Source organism: Bubalus kerabau, chromosome 7, assembly GCF_029407905.1.
Source record: "Bubalus kerabau isolate K-KA32 ecotype Philippines breed swamp buffalo chromosome 7, PCC_UOA_SB_1v2, whole genome shotgun sequence".
Taxonomy (NCBI): domain Eukaryota; kingdom Metazoa; phylum Chordata; class Mammalia; order Artiodactyla; family Bovidae; genus Bubalus; species Bubalus kerabau.
Genome location: NC_073630.1, coordinates 87,744,140 through 87,765,334, shown reverse-complemented (window position 1 = coordinate 87,765,334; position 21,195 = coordinate 87,744,140). Strand labels below are relative to the sequence as shown.

At 36.3% G+C, this 21,195-nt stretch overlaps 1 protein-coding gene across 1 annotated transcript in view; it reads left to right on the top strand.

The window, feature by feature from the left end:
* LOC129657931 (transmembrane protease serine 11C-like) overlaps positions 1-21,195 on the top strand; it is a 68,829-nt gene that overhangs the window by 1,794 nt on the left and 45,840 nt on the right. Inside the window, exons 2-3 of the mRNA XM_055588698.1 lie at positions 3,729-3,844; positions 17,735-17,853. Coding sequence (XP_055444673.1) covers positions 3,729-3,844; positions 17,735-17,853 — 235 coding nt within the window. The remainder of the gene's footprint in view (positions 1-3,728; positions 3,845-17,734; positions 17,854-21,195) is intronic.

Here is a 21,195-nt window from a genome sequence, read left to right as displayed (position 1 = left end):
ACAGAAATAAAGTTCATTTGCCTTTAAATTTTTATTAACTAACCATAATTTTACATTTGTGAATCAAGATAGTTGTCTTGATCACTACAGTGATCTCAGATTTTGACTAGAAGATAAGTGAGAGTTCCAAGTTGGAGAGTCCTATATAATTTAATTTTCTTTCTGGAGATCAGGAAAGAATCTTAATCGATATTCTAACCTTATCACTAAATATACTGCTAGTAATCAAAGAAGAAATCTCTACCTACTTAGAATGCTTGTCTTCCCTAGATTCAGAAGGTTCTAAAAGAAAATATTGTCCTACAGTTTCCACATTTTTAATAATGAAACAGCAATGGATGATTTGCAAATTCCCTGCCAACTTCAAAAGGCCATGCATCTCTCATTCTAGGAACTTTACATTGAAGAGAAGTTTGAAGTCAAACCATCTTCCTAGTATACAAGTTCTTGTTTACAAGCATCAATTGTTTGTCACCTTACAGACAAAGAAGGAGAAAAAAATTAATGAAACGTACATGTAATAAGTTGTACATGTAAAAATTAATGAAATGTACATGTAATAGGTTGAATTATTATAAAATTGGCAATATTCAAATTTTTTGATTCACAAAAGCAGTGTCTTTATATAGTTCAATATAGTTTTAAGAACACAACTGAGATAAATAGAAAATATATTCCAAGTATTTGCCACATCAAATTTCACACTCCATTTATCACATTTTCATTGAGGCTTATTCCATGGTAACCTGTATTAAGGAAAACATACAGACATACACCTTTCGGTATGGAAGAGGATACTTTAGGATAACATACTCATCTACAGAATTTAAGTTACCAAGGTTTTACCAAGTCCTTTAGTCTTTTCCTTTTCCAAAAACCATGTCATATACTCTTCTAAACTTAGTAAGTGAATTGGTCCAACTGAAAAGTGTTTTCCTCTAAACTTTTACATAGTCAGGTATCCTTATGGTTTTTTATTTTATTATGGACCAAAAGAGTTCATGATTATCACATTTCTTTAGAAATATTGAGATATCAATTTTATGTGCAGGATGCAAACATAATTTTGACAAACACTATTTAAATAGTCAAAGTGAGTTTTCTTTTTAAGTAAAAGGAAATATCTAAAAGATGTAAAATTTGGACATTTATCTATACCAGGGATCTAGTAAATATTTCTCCAAGGATATTACCTTTCAGAGAATGACTGTTAACTAAAAAATAAATTTCTGATAGATACTTGACTCTATTTACAAATTAAAAATCAAATTAATATGAATGCTTTTAAACTAATGAAAATTTAGTAGTCATTTTAATGTATATATTTCAATGACATATATCAGCAATGTCTTTCACACATACAAGCATACCTGGAATATTTTACATGTGGGTATATATAAAATATGAAATATATAATATAAATTCAAATGTATATTACATTATAAATATAAATATGAAGTGTTTTATTTTCTTAGGTAGAACATTCTACAGCACAACTGACCCAGTACCTTCAATAAGTCAATGTCACAAAAAATTTAAAAAGGAAAGCAGGATATGAAAGTTATTCTAGATTAAAAGAGACGTAAGCAAAATAATAAACAAATGCAATGTGAGGGTTTTGATCTGATTTTTGTTCAACAACAAAAAAATGTAAAATATATCTTGAGGAATATGACCTTGATATTACACTATATTAAAAAATTATTATGAATTTTATTAGAAATGATGGTCATTTTTAAATGCCCTTATTTTTTATAGAAAAAATGTTAAATTACTTTTCCATTGTTAATGTCATGATGCAATTATTTTCTATAATTATTGCTTTCTGTAACTACTAATACTTCAGAAAAATAGATGAAAACTTACAAAATGTTTTTAAATATATGCGATTGATAAATTGAGTTTTATTAAACTATTTTCTATACTTTTATGTATATATTTAAATTTTCCATAACAAAATAAAACTTTTCTTGATCCTGTTTTCTTCACCATGTATATATTCCCATTTCTTTACTCCCTTTTTCAGCAAAATCTTTGAAAGTGTGAACAGTGCTTATTGTCTCTAGTTCCTCTACTTCCATTCTCTCTCAAACCATCTCTAGCTACTATCATACCCCTTCTATTCCTAAAATTTCTTGCATCAAGGTCACCAATAACCTCATAATGGTAAACCAATGATGAATTTTCAGTGCTCATCAATTTTATGAGCCATTGGCAATCATCTGACACAGTTGATCCCCTACACAATCCTTGATAAATTTCTACTGCCTCCCAGGACATCAATTTTCTTGGTTTTCCTCCTACTGGCATTGGTGGCTTCCTCTCAGTCTCCTTTGCTTGGTTTTCCTCTTCTCCCTGCTCTCTTAAAATAGGAGTGTCCCAGTGATCATCTCTTGACCTTTTTCTTTAGTTACACTAGCTCCTTTGGTAATGCCATCTGGCCCCAGAGCCTAATCTCTATGTTGAGGAGTGCCAAATGTATATCACCAGCCCAGACCTCTATTCAAATCTCCAGACTTGTATATCCCACCTGCATCTTCACTTGGATGACTAGTGAACATCTAAAACATAAAACTGAAATAATAATCATCTCCTCAAAAACCTGCCATAGCAATAGCCTTCCCATCTCAGATGTAGACAACTCCCTCCCTCAAGCCCTCATGCTAAAGAACTGGGAACAATCTTTCACATGTCTTTTCCATCCACTCCACCAGTTCATCGGGAACTTCTATCAACTCTGTATTCAGAATATATCCAACTCAAATCCTTTTCACTTTCTCCACCTCCAGCACTCTGGTCCAAGTCAACATCATATTGTGCCCCAATTATTATCATTTCTTATCTTGTCACTCTGCTTCCACACTTGCCATGTATAATTTACTTTCCACAAAGCAGTCAGAGGGATCTCATTAAGAAATTAGGCCAAATCATCATAGTCTTCCATTCAAAGACTTCCAAAGTTCACACTTAACTCAGAGGGGAAAAAAATTTATTACAATGACCCACAGTCCCTATATGACCTGGACTCTGGTACCAATAAGAATTACTCTTACCACTTTCTGCCTCATTCACATTCCTGATGTAGCTCTACTTTTCCTACAGTACTTATTACCTTTTTACCAGTTATGCATTTTATTTATTAAATATACTCTATTTGTTGTCTATATCCCCTTAGTAAAATGTAATCTTCATAAGGAAAGAGATTTTTATTCCTACAACTATGCTTAGTAGGCTATCTATAAACATTTGCTGAATGAAGTAAGTTTAATTTTAGTAATACATTATTCATATGTGCTGAAAAATAAGCAGGTCAATATTAATTCACTAGTTTTACATATTGTTCCCCAAGCTCAGCTTCCCTGGTGGCTCAGAGGATAAAGCGTCTGCCTGCAATGCAGGAGACCTGGGTTCGATCCTTGGGTTGGGAAGATCCCCTGGAGAAGGCAATGGCAACCCACTCCAGTATTCTTGCCTGGAGAATCCCATGGACAGAGGAGCCTGGCAGGCTACAGTCCATGGGGTCGCAAAGAGTTGGACATGACTGAGGGACTTTACACACACATACACACACACACACATGCACACACAAGCTCAGCAGTCCACTGAGTCCATAATTAACGTAAAACAGTGCACTTTTACATTTTACATCAAAGTCCATGTTTATTTCTGAGAGTATCCTATATTTTGCTCATATTAACACTTGCTTCCCTATCCTTACTGCTCAAAAGAATGGATTCAAACACAAAAATGAAAATCACAAGGTGTGGAAAAATTACCCTGTGTATCTTAACGGTGGTCATCGCCATACTAGTCATCGGACTCATTGTTTGTTTTGTCACTTATGGTGAGTACTCAATATGTCTGATCTTCTGATCATACAGAATTATTGTTTCCATTGTTGGGAAAATTAGGAATTTTGAGAATGAGGGAAGGAAAGCAGTTCTATAAGATTACTAGACAGAGATAATTTCTCATGGTTAATAACATTTAATGAGATTGTTCTTTAGCAAACTTTGGCTTAGGGCATTCTGCATCCAAAGATTTGATGTGGTGGTTTCTGGGTAAAGATTTATGTTCTCAATTCAATGTATTATTGAATCAAGTAGTCATAGCCCCTACCTTTGCTGAACATAGAACTTTCTGAAGAGAAAGTCAGTGAGTTAACAAACATAAGTCTATAACATGGGATTCTAAGGTTTCTTATCCCAAGGCCTGTAATTTTTTCTCTATACTAAGTTTTCTTCTCATAAAATTCTTACTAAAAAGTAGAATTTTCCCTATTATTGAGGAATAAAATTTAAACTGTCAGAACAATATTTTCCTATATTTTGCATACTATAGAAAAAAATGTGGAGTCATCCTGAGGGCTTTCCCTGTGGCTCAGATGGTAGAGAATCTGTGTGCAAAGCAGGAGACACAAGTTCGATCCCTGGGTTAGGAAGATCCCCTGGAGGAGGGCATGGCAAGCCACTCCAGTATTCTTGCCTGGAGAACCCCATGGACAGAGGAGCCTGGAGGGCTACAATCCATGGGGTCACAAAGAGTAGGACACAGCTCAGTTACTAATGCTTTACTTCCAGGTTGTTTTTCTTAAAAATAGCTTTTTGTGCCAAGTTTTCTGTTCTATTCTCGTTACTGCCTTTAACCCCCTCTTTCCTAACCTTTTTAAGAATGAGGACTTTTTATAGGGGAAATTTTTTCCTACATTCCCTCAAGAGAATAAATACTTCTTGAATTAAAAAAGGCATAAACAATATAAATTTAGTAATGCTTTTAGTTAACCCACTTAATTACATCTATATATGTTTGAAAATGACATATGTATAAGAATTGTTTTTTATTAAGTATAGAAAAAATGCCTGGTGTATATACATATATATATTTTTTTTTCCCCAGAATCATCTCTACTGCCAACTTACCCCTACCCTGTATAATTCATGGCTTACAGGATGGGAACAACTGCTGTAAATCATAGTAGTATTTTTTTTTTTAAATACATTTAGAAAGAGGCTTTCTGGCTAAATAAACATTCATTTCCATTTATAAGAGGACAAGAACTTGGATAAAGAGAAATCGAGTTGTGTGTAATGGAATAAAGAGGCCATCTCCTCAGTAACTGTGTGTTTTACTACCATCTGTTTCATCTTCCAGAGACAGACACAATTGTGTGAACACTATCATTAGGTAGGTCATAATGCCAGTTGCTACCACAGCCAAAACAAGAGTCATAGTCATAGTATATGCCCATAAACCTTTGAGTAAGAGGTGCTCACTCAAGACAGACGTTGCCTTTCATCAAGTGTGTAAAAGTGCCAGAAACTGGAGATAGGCAAGGATATTTGAATAGGTTATCTTTAGAGATAGGTGCGCTGTAATTAGGAGAAGGCAATGGCACCCCACTCCAGTACTCTTGCCTGGAAAATCCCATGGACGGAGGAGCCTGGTGGGCTACAGTCCATGGGGTCGCTAAGAGTCGGAGACGACTGAGCGACTTCACTTTCACTTTTCACTTTCATGCATTGGAGAAGGAAATGGCAACCCACTCCAGTGTTATTGCCTTGAGAATGCCAGGGACAGGGGAGCCTAGTGGGCTGCCATCTATGGGGTCGCACAGAGTCGAACACGGCTGAAGCGACTTAGCAGCAGCAGCGCTGTAATTTCCCATACAACTACAACCACCCTGATATGTGAAGAATAGGTGATGTATTTCCCTTTACATCAAGCTGAGAGAAGGACTTTGAAAGAGACCAATGCAACCCTAAGAAGACTTGCAGATCCAAGAAGAGAGTGGACTGGACTCTGACTCATATGTGGACATTCTAAAAGGCAAGAGACGTGGTGGTGCTTGTTTAGCAGAGTGAAGAGAAGACAGTACCCTTGGGCCGTTTGAACAACTAGTCTTTGAGACAAATAATGCATAAAATGTTCCCTGTGAAACAGATATAGACCACCCTAGAAAAAAGCCCCCTCACCTTAGGTCCTTTTCAAGAGGCCACCTGGAGGGGTAATCAGATCTTCAGTTAAAGAATAGGAAGTATCTCCAGCTACTTAAATGTTAATGAATGAGTAAAGTCAAGCTGGAATTACTACATTTGTTCGTGTAAAGGAACTGTAGTTGAAACATCACCAGTAATGAGTAGAAAAATGAATGTCAAAATTCAGGAAAAAAAAAGAAAAACTAGAAAGAAGTTAATTGTAAATACAAACTAAGTTCCTAGAGCACAAGAGCTAGATGCCAAATTCTCAACCATTCAAGTAGGCACCTATGGGGGTCCAAATCCTGTATATTAAGTGGAAAAGGAGGAATAGCCAGACTTACTGGGTAAAGAGGTTGGGAAGGAAACTATCTCAACTTTAAATTAAGTTCAAATTTTGATTATTAAATGGACCTGGATATCTTACTTTCTGAATCGAGATCCTGTTTTGGGTTTATAGTGATGGTAAGACTTTTTAATACTAAAGAATTAAATCAAATTTTTATGGTTACACCCTATAAAATAATCTTGTTTGAAATACTGGTCTATATACATGTGTATATAGTACAAATATATGCATCATGTTGCATATAATGTATATATGAAAGTGAAAGTGTTAGTTGCTCAGTCATGTCTGACTTTTCGTGACCCCCATGGACTGTAGCTCACCAGGCTACTCTGTCCATGGAATTCTTCAGGCAAGAACATTGCCATGGTTAGTCATTTCCTGCTCCAGGGGATTTTCCTGATCCAGGGATTGAACCCAGGTCTCCTGCACTGCAGGCAGATTCTTTACCATCTGGGCCATCAGGAGTAGCCCAATGTATATATAATACACATATTTGGCCTTGGAATATGGAATGAAGCAGGGCAAAGGCTAATAGAATTTTGCCAAGAGAACGCACTGGTCATAGCAAACACCTTCTTGCAACAACACAAGAGAAGACTCTACACATGGACATCATAAGATGGTCAACACCGAAATCAGATTGATTATATGCTTTGCAGCCAAAGATGGAGAAGCTCTATACAGTCAGCAAAAACAAGACTGGGAGCTGACTGTGGCTCAGATCATGAGCTCCTTATTGCCAAATTCAGACTTAACCTAAAGAAAGTAGGGAAAACCACTAGACCATTCAGGTATGACCTAAATCAAATCCCTTATGATTATACAGTGGAAGTGAGAAATAGATTTAAGGGACTAGATCTGATAGATAGACTGCCTGATGAACTATGGACTGAGATTCATGACATTGTACAGGAGACAGGGATCAAGACCACCCTCATGGAAAAGAAATGCAAAAAAGCAAAATGGCTGTCTGGGGAGGCCTTACAAATAGCTGTGAAAAGAAGAGAAGTGAAAAGCAAAGGAGAAAAGGAAAGATATAAGTATTTGAATGCAGAGTTCCAAAGAATAGCAAGAAGAGATTAAAAAAGCCTTTCTCAGCGATCAATGCAAAGAAATAGAGGAAAGCAACAGAATGGGAAAGACTAGAGATCTCTTCAAGAAAATTAGAGATACCAAGGGAACATTTCATGCAAAGACAGGCTCGATAAAGGACAGAAATGGTATGGACCTAACAGAAGCAGAAGATAGTAAGAAGTGGCAAGAATACACGGAAGAACTGTACAAGAAAGATCTTCATGACCAAGATAATCACAATGCTATGATCACTCACCTAGAGCTAGACATCCTGGAATGTGAAGTCAAGTGGGCCTGAGAAAGCATCACTATGAACAAAGCTAGTGGAGGTGATGGAATTCCAGTTGAGCTATTTCAAATCCTGAAAGGTGATGCTGTGAAAGTGCTACACTCAATATGCCAGCAAATTTGGAAAACTCAGCAGTGCCCACAGGACTTGAAAAGGTCAGTTTTCATTCCAATCCCAAAGAAAGGCAATGCCAAAGAAAGCTCAAACTACCGCACAATTGCACTCATCTCACACGCTAGTAAAGTAATGCTCAAAATTCTCCAAGCCAGGCTTCAGCAATACATGAACCATGAACTTCCAGATGTTCAAGCTGGTTTTAGAAGAAGCAGAGGAACCAGAGATCAAATTGCCAACATCCTCTGGATCATGGGGAAAAGCAAGAGAGTTCCAGAAAAACATTTATTTCTGCTTTATTGACTATGCCAAAGCCTTTCACTGTGTGGATCACAATAAACTATGAAAAATTCTGAAAGAGATGGGCATACCAGACCACCTGCCCTGCCTCTTGAGAAACCTGTATGCAGGTCAGGAAGCAACAGTTAGAACTGGACATGGAACAACAGCCTGGTTCCAAATAGGAAAAGGAGTATGTCAAGGCTGTATATTGTCAACCTGCCTATTTAACTTATATGCAGAGTACATCATGAGAAACGCTGGGCTGGAAGAAGCACAAGCTGGAATCAAGATTTCTGGGAGAAATATCAATAACCTCAGATATGCATATGACACCACCCTTATGGCAGAAAGTGAAGAGGAACTCAAAAGCCTCTTGATAAAAGTGAAAGAGGAGAGTGAAAAAGTTGGCTTAAAGCTCAACATTCAGAAAATGAAGATCATGGCATCTGGTCCCATCACTTCATGGGAAATACATGGAGAAACAGTGGAAATAGTGTCAGACTTTATTTTGGGGGGCTCCAAAATCACTGCAGATGGTGATTGCAGCCATGAAATTAAAAGACGCTTACTCCTTGGAAGAAAAGTTATGACCAATCTAGATAGCATGTTGAAAAGCACAGACGTTACTTTGGCAACAAAGGTCCGTCTAGTCAAGGCTATGGTTTTTCCCATGGTCATGTATGGATGTGAGAGTTGGACTGTGAAGAAGGCTGAGTGCTGAAGAATTGATGCTTTTGAACTGTGGTGTTGGAGAAGACTCTTGAGAGTCCCTTGGACTGCAAGGAGATCCAACCAGTCCATTCTAAAGAGATCAGCCCTGGGATTTCTTTGGAAGGAATGATACTAAAGCTGAAACTCCAGTACTTTGGCCACCTCATGCCAAGAGTTGACTCATTGGAAAAGACTCTGATGCTGGGAGGGATTGGGGGCAGGAGGAGAAGGGGATGACAGAGAATGAGATGGCGGGATGGCATCACCGACTCGATAGACGTGAGTTTGAGTGAACTCCGGGAGATGGTGATGGACAGGGAGGCCTGGCGTCCTGCGATTCACAGGGTCGCAGAGAGTCGGACACGACTGACGACTGAACTGATACTAATACTTTATATACATATGATATGCGTATGATATACATAATCACCACTTGCAGTTTATTCTAAAACAATTAAATTCAGATCACTTCATTGGGCCCAGAAGAAACCTACTCATGGGAGAAATGAGTATAAATTCTAATATATTTAAGATACACTCTTGGAGTTAGTCATAGTAATACCTATTTCCCAGAAATTATAAAAGTTAATTGCTTATAAAAACTTCCATAAAGGAGAGGATCCAAAATTAAATACCTTTGTATGAAAATAATAAATAATTTTGTTAATAATGTAAGTTTTCTCAAATCATAGTACACCTGTAAAAACAGGAATAGAGTATCCTAATACTGTGTAAAGTACTTTGATAGAGTGTCCAAAGTCCTAGATTTTATTTCTTTGTCTTTTTACAGACCATTTGTTTTTACTTTTAGGCCACCTACCTGATTCCACAATATCTTGAATGCACTAAAAAATTAAATCAAAAAACCCTTTTAAGAATATACCTGTTTGTCACTAAATAAACAAAATCTCAATCTAATTAAACAATTTTTTACTTTTTATCCAGATGTTTTGGTATCATTTAAAGGCAGTCTCTTAAATAAGGCTTCCATCACCATTTTAAGATTTTCTAGTTCACTATTCCAGACACCAAACATGGAAGTAACTGCCCATCTCCTCTCATTAAGGACTCATTCCCTTGGGCCAATGACCAATTAAACAAGTACAGCTGGACAAACCAAAGCACAGCACAAATAGTCACTCCAAAAACATACCTTTTTCTACTTCACAACTCTATGCAACGATAATGTTGTGTTGTCTATTTGGTTAACTTTTTAAGAGATGATAGAAAGAGTGCCTTCTTCTTTCTCCCATTATATCTGAAGTCTTAGTCACTCAGTCGTATCTGACTCTTTGTGACTTTATAGACCCATGGACTATAGCCCACCAGGCTCCTCTGCCCATGGGGATTCTCCAGGTAAGAATACTGGAGTGGGTAGCCAATTCCTTCTCCAGGGAATCTTCCCAACCCAAAGATTGAACTCAGGTCTCCTGCATTGCAGGCAGATTTTTTTACTATCTGAGATACCAGGGAAGCCCATATATCTGAAACTGGATAGAAATTCAATCCAACAAGCCATTCACTGGGTGACTGGTGGTGATGGTTTAGTCACTAAGTTGTGTCCAACTCTTACAACCCCATGGACGTAGCCCACCAGACTCTTCTGTGCCTAGGAATTCCCAGGCACGAATATTGGAGTGGGTTGCCATTTCCTTCTCTAAGGAATCTTCCCAACCTAGGTCTCCAGTGTTGCAGGCAATCTGCATTGCAGGCAAATTCTTTACCAACTGAGCCACCAGAGAAGCCCCACTGGGTGACTACTATGTACTTAATGAAAAGAGTAGGGTAGGTGCTATCAAGGGAGTATACCATTAGTGGAGGAGAGTTTCTAGAATATCACATTAGTCCTTTTCCTAAAGTGCTCAGCTTCTAGTACAGGGTCAGCACACTTTTCCTGTAAAGGGTCAGACAGTATACAATTTCCACTCTGTGGGTGATAATAGTCTATCACAACTCAAGTCTAATGTTGTAGTGCTACTGTAGCCAATATGTAAATAAGTGGACATAACTAATTTCCAATAAAGCTTTACTCGTGGACATTGAAATTTGAATTTCAGGTAATTTTCACATGACATAAAATATTATTTTTACTTTTTTCAACTTTTAAAAAATGTAAAAACCTTCTTAGCTCATTTGCTGTTGTTCAGTTGCTCAACCATGTCTGACTCTTTGTGACCCCATGGACTGCAGCACACTAGGCTTCCCTGTCCTTCACCATCCCCCAGAGTTTACTCAAACTCATGTCCATTGAGTCGGTGATGCCATCCAACCATCTCATCCTCTGTCGTCCACTTCTCTACCTGCCTTCAATCCTTCCCAGCATCAATATCTTTTCTAATGAGTCAGCTCGTAGCATCAGGTGGCTGAAGTATTAAAGCTTCAGCTTCACCATCAGCCCTTCCAATGAATATTCAGGGTTGATTTCCTTTCTGATTGACTGGTTTGATTTTCTTGCTGTCCAAGGGAATCTCAGTCTTCTCAGCACCACGGTTCGAAAGCATCAGTTCTTCAGCACTCAGCCTTTTTTACTGTGTAGCTCTCACATCCATACATAACTACTGTAAAAACCATATCTTTGACTATAGGGACTTTCGTAGGCAAAGTTTTGCCATTGCTTCTCTTCCAAGGAGCAAGTGCCTTTTAATTTCATGGCTGCAGTCACCATCTGCAGTGCTTTTGGAGCCCAAGAAAATAGTCTATGAGTCTTAGCTCATAGGCCATACAAAACTCAGCAGCAGGCTAAATTTCATAGTTTGCTCATCCCTGATCTAGAGTAATAAATTTTAGCCCTGACTGTACCTTAGAATCACCTGGAAAGCTTTTTAAAAGAATACTAATACAAAAGCCCCACTCAAAAATGATGTATGGCAAAACCAACACAATATTGTAAAGTAAAAATAATAATAATAAAAGTGTAATTGTAAGCAAAAAAAATAAATAAAAATAAAATGAACTACAAAAAAAAAAATGCTGTCTGAAATGGAAATTTTAACTTTAAAAGCTCCCCAGATGGTTCTAATGTTCAGCCAAAGTCAGAACTACTGATCTGGAAGGAGACAGATATAATATAAGATTCAGAGGTACAAATAGGTACAAATAAGTTTAGAGGTTAGTGACTCAGGTTCAGTTTGTCACTTCAAGATTTCAGGGACCCAGTCTCCTTCAATCTTGCTATGCTACTACCATTGTCCAGATCTTAATGTTCAAAGTGATGGTGTCAGTTCTGACCGTTAAGTTCTCATTCCAGCCAGACAGAAGGCAGAGTAGGAAGGAGATGAGCTTGTTTTCTATCAATAAGAAAACATCTCAGGAGCTGCACATACCCTTTTCCCTTTCATTCCATTTGTCAGAACCTAAGTGCACTCCATCACTCCCAGATGGAATAAACAGGGGCAGAAAAATATAGATTTTTATTTCTGGATAGAATTTCCTCAGTTAAAAATCACAAACTACCCTGCTATAGGAAAAGAGAAGGTAGAATATCAAGAAGTAGCACATAATGTCTTCCTCAGGAAGTTAAAATTCTATCTAGGTTAGGCTGTGAGTAATTGATGAGGAAATGAGCAGATGAGACTTCCAGGGAAGTTTCGGAATATGCATGGAGAATGTTAATCTGTCTGGATGTTTTTCTCACTACTGGTAATTCAGGAAGTTTCAAGTATTCCTGTGCCAACTGTAAATGGAAACTGTTAATCCCAAAATAGCAATCTCACTTTCAAGGAACAGGAAAAGAAAGGGAAAACAGAGTCAAGGCAAAAATTATTCCTTCTTGAATTGAAATTTATATTCTTTGTTTTTGTTTTTGCTTCTTAGCAAAGAACAAAATGATATTAATAAATATGTGAGGTACTTTTCCTAGACTTTTTCTTCAGGGCTAAGTTTAATGTTAACTAGTAGTCTTTGGAAAAAAAGCATTTCTTTGACTCTCCAGATCCTAGTTTAGAGAACTACTTTTAACAAGTCCTAAACATTGAGAACAGAAACCAAGGACCAAGCTGGTAGTATTTCAGGTGATTCGTTTTTTAAGATAATAGCAGCCAAAAATGGGAGCAATTGGTGGCCACTGGAATCCAGTTTTGAGCAAATAAGTCACCATGTGTGAGAAAGAGCTGGGGTGGAAAATTCCAGGACAAGTACACAAATGCTGTTATCAGTTAAATGATAAGCCCATAATATATGTATGGTCATGACCACAGAAAGAATTCTATTTATCATAAGACAGGTAGAAAATTCAACATAAAAAACAGCATTTTTTTATTACTTCTCAGTAGTTTTGGAAAGATACAAAGAGTAGGGGAGAAATCTGGCACGTGGACCAAGTGAATAACATCAGCTCTGATGAGACAAACTGATATCAGGAGCCTAATATTTGCTGAAGGACATATAACTGTTGTGATATTTATTGGCAGAAAAATAAGCAAATCATAATCTAAATCTAGTCATAAAAAACTTCAGTCTTATTCAAATGTCAAGCCACATAGAACTCCCATATTCTTTCTTTAGAATTCTAGAGAGGTTGTGTCTCATAATTACTCTTCTTTTCTAGAAAAGTCTATGTTATTCTGGACCATTAATGCCATCCTCTCTCAATGTGCATTTTCTTAATCTTGGTGTACAGAGAACTGATGGAGCATCCATACAGGAACTAAACACTACATTTCCCTTCACTGATAATCCCAGGCCCCCACTTCATCCCACATAGGAATCTTAGCTATTACTAACTTCCCAAGTGATCTAGCACAAAGGGAAAATTTTCTGTAGTTGCAAGTCATTAATTTTTGATGGGAATTGCTAAAGGCCCATCAGAAATCTGAACAGAAAAAGAAAAGAAGAATTTGGGATATAGGAGAGAAGTAGTATAAAGACTTAACCTTGACTATCACAGAAAATAAAATGTTGAAAAACACTTGTTAGGCAGGAACACCAAAGGTACAAAAGTAAAATTTTTCAGTTGCAAAACCATGGCATTTCAAGAAGTAAGGAGGACATAGCCCCTAATAGGACATTTACCTGAGAACCTGCTATGTCATCCTCTTCCACTTCCTCCTCTAGGTTTCTTCCTCAAGGGAAATAATGTGCAGAAATCACAGCAGCATCTTCAGAATATGCCTTTAAAGGCTTCAGCACAGACCCTTACCTGCTACCACCATGGCCACAGGCAGAAGAGCCTGGAAATTCAGGAATGTCTACCCTTCCCTGTCTCAGGAGAGATTCAGGAAAGATGACTCCTACATGAAGAACAAACTTTGAGCTTCTCCTTCTCTGTCTTTGAGGACCCTCCCTTCCCACAGATGTCCCAAATTTTGCTATACAATGACTAACGTGGGCTGCACCACTCTGCCTCTACCAAACCCATGCAGAACAGACCCTGTTATCTACCCTAGGACCAAAGGCTGAACCCGACCCTCATAAATATGCTCGGGAGTGCAGATACTTAACCCTGGCCTCAGAATCATCTAGAGCTCTTAATTAAAACAACATTCATGTTCCCACCAAGTCCAATAAACAAATCTGTGGGAGAGAACACAAAGAATGATAGTTCTTCAAAGTCCACATATGATCTTTTTTTTTTTAATTTTTTTTTTAATTTTATTTTATTTTTAAACTTTACATAACTGTATTAGTTTTGCCAAATATCAAAATGAATCCGCCACAGGTATACATGTGTTCTTAATTGAAAGTGCGGGCTTAGAGCCACTTATCTAAACCCTGCTTTTCAAGCTTTAATGTGCACAAAAATCACTTGGAAGGATGTTAACTAGACTTATTATGGTGATCATTTTTAAATATGTACATATATTGAATCATTATGTTATACACATGAAACTCTGGTAGCTCAGTTGGTAAAGAATCTGCCTGCAGCACAGGAGATCTGGGTTCGAGCCCTGAGTTGGGAAGATTCCCTGGAGAAGGAAATGGCAACCCACTCCAGTATTCTTGCCTGGAAAATCCCATGGACAGAGGAGCCTGGTGGGCTATAGTCTATGGGGTCATGAGTTGGACATGACTTAGCAACTAAACTACCACCACCACACATGAAACTAATATAATGATGTGTGTCAATTATATCTCAGTTTTAAAAACCACTTGGAATTCAAACAAAAGTAAATAAAGACACAGAGAGAAAAACTGGTCAGGATAATAGTCCTGGGCTAGGTCAGGATAATAGTCGGCTAGGACTAGCCCAGAATGTGACCTGGAACCTTTGAAAAATGTGACTCTTCTAAGAAGGAAAAACCAATCAAAATAATACTTAGATCATAGTCCATAATTTTTCTTGCTTAAGGTCTAGGTTACATTTGAAGGACAGAAGCTAATCCTTTAATATAATAGCCTGATAATTCCTTTGAATGCCAACAGTGGCACTCAATTTACCGCTTTGCCTTCTAATTCAGGACTCAGAGCTCTAACAGGATTAACAGACCCAGGGAATGGCATTCCTTTCTAGTGTTTAAAATTCTTTTAGTAGTTCAACACATAAATAAAACCTAATACTGTCTTAATGGCCTAGATTTTCAACCCTGATATCCTAATGGAAAATTAAGAAGTCATACAGTATTTATGAATAAAAATATACAATGACAAAAATAATATGTTCCTTTGAAACTTTCTTTTGCCAGCTTTACCTAAATATAATTGACATATGACATTAATGTCAGTTGAAGGTATATAACAAGTTGATTTGATATATATTGCAAAATGGTTACTACTATACACTTACATATTATAAAATGATTATCACAATATGCTTATACATTATTTCAGATGTTTCATTGTTAGGGTATAGAAACACAACTGATTTTGTATCCAACAACTTTACTGACTCAATTAGTTCTAACAGTTTTTTGGCAGAGTCTATAGGACTTTCTGTATATAAGATCATCCGTGTACAAATCACAATTTTCCTTCTTCCTTTCTAATTTGGATGCCTTTTATTTCTTTCTCTTACCTGATTGCTCTGGCTAGGATTTCTAGAACTATGTCAAATAGAAGTAGTGAGAGTGGGTACCCTTATCTTGTTCCTGACCTTTCAACCTTACGTCCTTGATTATCATGCTGACCATGGATTTGTCATTATCACCTTCATTATGTTGAGGCTTGCTCCCTTAGGTTTTTACAATGTGAAAGGCTATATTTTGTCAAATGCATTTTCTGCCTCAATTGAGATGATCAGTGATTTTTTATCTGTCATTCTATTAATATGGTATATCAAATTTATTGATTTGTGTATATTGAACTATCCTTCAATTCCAGGGATACATCTCGATTATGGCATACGATCCTTTTAACATGTATTAATAGTTACATTCAGTCTGCTATCATTTTGTTAAGGATTTTTGTACCATATTCCTTAGGGATTTTATTGCAGTGTCCTAATCTGGTTTTGATATTAGGGTAATACTGGCCTTGTAAAGTGAGTTTGAGCTTCCCTGGTGGCTCAGTGGTAAAGAATCCACCTGCCAATGCAGAAGACTTCAGCTTGATTCCTGGGTTGAAATATCTCCTGGAGAAGGAAATGACAACCAACTCCAGTATTCTTACTTGGGAGATCGCAAAACAGAGGAGCCTGGCAGGCTACAATCCATGAGGTTGCAAAGTCAGACATGACGTAGCAACTAAATAACAACAAAATGAATTTAGAAGTGTTCCTTTCTCTTCTATTTTCTAGATGATTTTGAGAAGGATTAACATTAATTCCTTAAATGTTTGGTAGAATTCATTGGAGAAACAATCTAGCCCTGGGTTTTTCTCTTTGGGAAGGTTTCTGATTATTGGTTGAAACTCCTAACTTGTTGTTGGTCCATTCAGATTTTCTGTTTCTTCATGATTAAGTCTTGGAAGGTTGTATGTTTCTAAAAATTTATCTATCTCTTCTAAGTTAATCAACTTTTTGGTGCATAATCATTCATAGTAGTCTCATGATCCTTTATTTCTGTAGTATCAGTTGCAAAGTTTTCTCTTTAATTTCTGGTTTTGACTCTTCTCTCTGTTTTTCTCAGTCTAGCTAAATTTTCTTGATCTTGTTTAAAGTTTCAAGAAACCTTGATCTTTGCATCACATTATTTCTGCTCTGATTTTGTTGTTTTCTTGCTTCTGGTAACTATGGGGCTTCCCCAATGGCTCAGTGGGTAAAGAATCCAACTGCAATGCAGGATGAAGGAGAAGAGGGTTTGATCCCTGGGTCATGAAGATCCCCTGGAGAAGGGCATGGCAACCCACTCCAGTATTCTTGCATGGAGAATCCCATGGACAGAGGAACCTGGGGGGCTCTAGTCCACAGGGTCGCAAACAGTTGGATGCAACTGAAGTGACTAAACACACAGACACACACACACATACTATTATTATATCATTATCTATTTCTCCCTTCAGATCTATCAGTATTTACTTAATGTATATAGATGCTCTGATGTTGGGTACATATGCATTTAAAATTCTTATGTCTTCTTAATGAATTGACCCCTTTTATCATTACATATATTATTATGTTATGATCTTCTTTGTCTCTTATTATTCAATACTATTTTTAGCTTAAAATCTTTTTATCTAAGTATAGGCACTCCAGTTTGAGTAGTATTATTTTTGTCACATTTGCCAATACAGTTCAAGAAAAATGATATCTCATTTTACTCTGCTTTTTTTTTTTTTTTACTATTAGTGAGTATATAAGAAAGAGCTTTTAAATAATTAACTGCAGTCACTCACTCATATGAAGAATTTTATTAGAATGCTAAAATATGACGTACATTCTTTGACAAGGTTATAATTTAATATGCATGTCAAAGTTATTTCAACAATCACTAGGAACTAATACTATTTAAATGTCAAGTTATCTGAAATTTCATAGGAGTATTCTATTTCACAAGATTTTTCTTAGGAATGAAAGCAGTTACACAATGAGCAAAATGAAAACTGTTTTTTCTTTTTTCTCCTTCTCAGGAAAGACATATTTCTACCATCATATCAGCTTTAAAGTCAATAATATTGACTATGACAGCAAGTTTGCAAAACCATATTCACAAGAATATACGGACCTAAATAATAAGATAGTATCTTTGGTAAGTTGAAATTCTTTTCTTAGCATTGTTTTTTTTTAAATGCTATTCTCCTTTAAATGCCTGAATCCTAGCAGTCACCTTTCAAGTTGAAAATGATTTATAATTTTATATTATTTCTTGCCACTACCTCATTTCTAGATGAAGATAGTCAACCCTTTCAGAAAATCAGTTAGAAAACATGCATGGGAGGAAACATGTAAGAGAGACATTGAGAACACCTAAGAAACACTTACCTTGTGATAGACACTCAAAGAAGGTTTTTAATGTATTAAAAATTAAATGAATGAAATTTATTCTATATCCAAGATACCTGATGAAGGCCATGTTGTTTCTGCTTCTAATTTAAACAGTTATTCAAGGAAGAGAAATGGTTAGTGTAGAAAAGAATTGAGTCATGTCCGACTCTTAGCGACCCCATGGACTACAGCCTACCAGGCTCCTCCGTCCATGGGATTTTCCAGGCAAGAGTACTGGAGTGGGGTGCCATTGCCTTCTCCAGTAGAAAAGAACATACAACCCCAAATAAAGTTCTTGTTAAACCTCAGTGTATGTAAACATTAATGTCTATTTAAGAGTATGTTTTGTTATGTGTGCTGTACTGTGCTGTGCTTAGTCACTCACTCGTGTCCGACTCTTGCGACCCCATAGACTGCAGCCCACCAGGCTCCACTGTCCGTGGGATTCTCCAGGCAAGAACACTGGAGTGGGTTGCCATTTCCTTCTCCAATATTTTAAGTTAAAGCCAATGAAGAGTCTTGACTGTCCCTTTAACATTAGCTTCCTTTATCATAGATGCCATTTTAACTCAAATAATTTTATAAACCAAACCAAATTGTGCAAGAGTAGTGATGGCATCATTCATCTCCCATTTTCTTGAGCAGATTCTTGACAACACATTTTCAGACCTAACTCTCTCTGACAAAAGCTTGTAATTTTTCTAAGGAATTTCAGTATCTCCCAGTTTCTAATAAATCCAAAGACTTTAAGAGTCTTGGTATGCTTTTACCATTATACTAAGAGTTAGTATAATAAAAAATGAAAGAGAATTCCTGCTTTTAGTTTAGCTTTATGATAAAGAGGGAAATGACATGGAAGTAATCAATATAACTCACTGATTAATAAATAGGTTTTGGACTCAGAGTCCTTGTTCAATTCTAAGTTTAACCATTTATTAGCTGTATGACTTAACACAAGTTCTTTCATCTCCCCACACCTCAGTTTCTTCAACTAACAATGAGATGGCAAACATAGATACAATACCATGGGAATGTTCTTGGCATGACATAAGGTTAAATATGCCATAATCTTAGCAGAAGTTCTATTAATCTGTAAGCCCTTAGAATTAGAATAAGGGCTAAAGTGAGTACCATTAATAGATAATAAGTTATAAGTATATAACAAAGCTAATGTATAACTTTAAAATAACTCCAAATAGGCCTATATTAAGAAATTCACCTTTTATGCTATAAATTCAAATCAAGATATTCAAATAAACTAACCTATGTTTACTTCACAAATGAATATTCCAAAAGTATCAGTCTGATATATTATTATATCATCTTGGTTAGTCAAACATTAAGATGTCCTGACATCTTGTTTCAGGCTTCTTTTGCAGCCCTCCCTCATTCCCAGTTTCTAACTACCTGTATTAAGACAATCACCAAATATTTCTCATACTTTTTTCATTTACATGGGTCAGGATGCCTGCTTCTACATGCCTTTCTCTCTATTTTCATTTAATCCAATGTTCTTTGTATTATAAGTATTACCATATACACAACATCCATAAGTACAACACCTGTGATAATCAAATGGAGATAGAATGTACCAAATGGAATTCTGAACATTCGTCAAACTTAGCTATTAGTCACAATTACAATGTGCACAGCCTGTTTCTCTTCTGATTTCCGTTAAATAATTCTTATGATGATTCACTCGAAGAGAAGAAAAAGAATAAAGAGAGATGTTGCTTTACTATGAATGACAGTCTTTAATTTTTTACTACTGGGAATAAATGTTCCTTCATACAGAACATTTTCATGTTTTAGATATATGGTTTTCCAGTGGGAAATGTAAGAAATATCTGTAATTTCTTATTTTTTGTAGCTCCCCAGAAGATATGATGCCCAACTATAGTGAATATAAATTCTAAAATTTAGGAGTGAGGCAGTACCTTAACAACAAAAATTAGCTTTACTAATTGTCAGTACTGGTCTAAGCACTTTATGTATTAACTTATTTGATTCTCCTGGCATTCTCATTTTCTGTATGAAGAAACTGAGGCACAAAAAGGTTAATTTACCTAAAGTTATACTGCAATACCTGCTTCTTCTTTATGATGTATTGCCCTATAATTAATGAGCATGTGAACATTATAAAATTTCAAGCACACTTCAGATTACATCACCTTTCATATGACCAGTCATATATTCCAAAATGTTTAAGAAACTCCCATGTAGTTTTCACATATAAATACAGTGGATTATAGATGACCAAAATGATACCTGGTATGTGTAAGATATCTAAGAGGATCCATAAGAAACAGATCAGCCAAACTTATACATCAAACCACTTACCAGAGTATCCAAGAACAGAGAGCATCTTTGATCATTATATAACGATAGCATTTGTCAAATAACAAATATTCAGCTGAGCTAACCTAAACCTGGAATGAACATATACATCTTTATGCTTATGACTCTTCTTGCAATCTACCAAATGATAGATTATCTATGGAATTCATCAGGCTTAGAAGTATGTGATTTTTAAAAGGTAACAAAGTGAAGGATAATATTCAAGATTCCTGTTCCGTCTAATACAGATTAGAAATGTCTCAGGTAGAATAAAAATTAGGTTAGTGTTCATTCAGTTTCATGCCCCTCAAAACTTATTAGAAAACTAAGGTCATGGCATCTGTGCCACCACTTCATGGCAGATAGATGGGGAAACAGTGGCTGACTTTATTTTTGGAGGCTCCAAAATCATTGTAGATGGTGACTGCAGTATAAGCTATTGAGAAAAGTGCTAATCTGATACATTAAATGAAAATCATTGTGCATTAATTGCTAACATGAAGGAACTGAGAAGATCAAAGGTTTATCAAAAATGCAACCAATATTACAGAGACATTATTCATATTTTCAAATGGTATGAAGAAAACTTACAAAACTTACTGATGGACTAGCTTTCTTTTGTACGATTGGAACATAAGGAAAGAAGAAATAAATACTAGATGCTCAGGGCAGGATGTCTGCAGACATGGTTGCAGGGTCACGGGGTCATAATGCCCACTAACATAAGTTAGTGAGAAACTAAATGAGTTTATGAAACTTGGCATTTGGT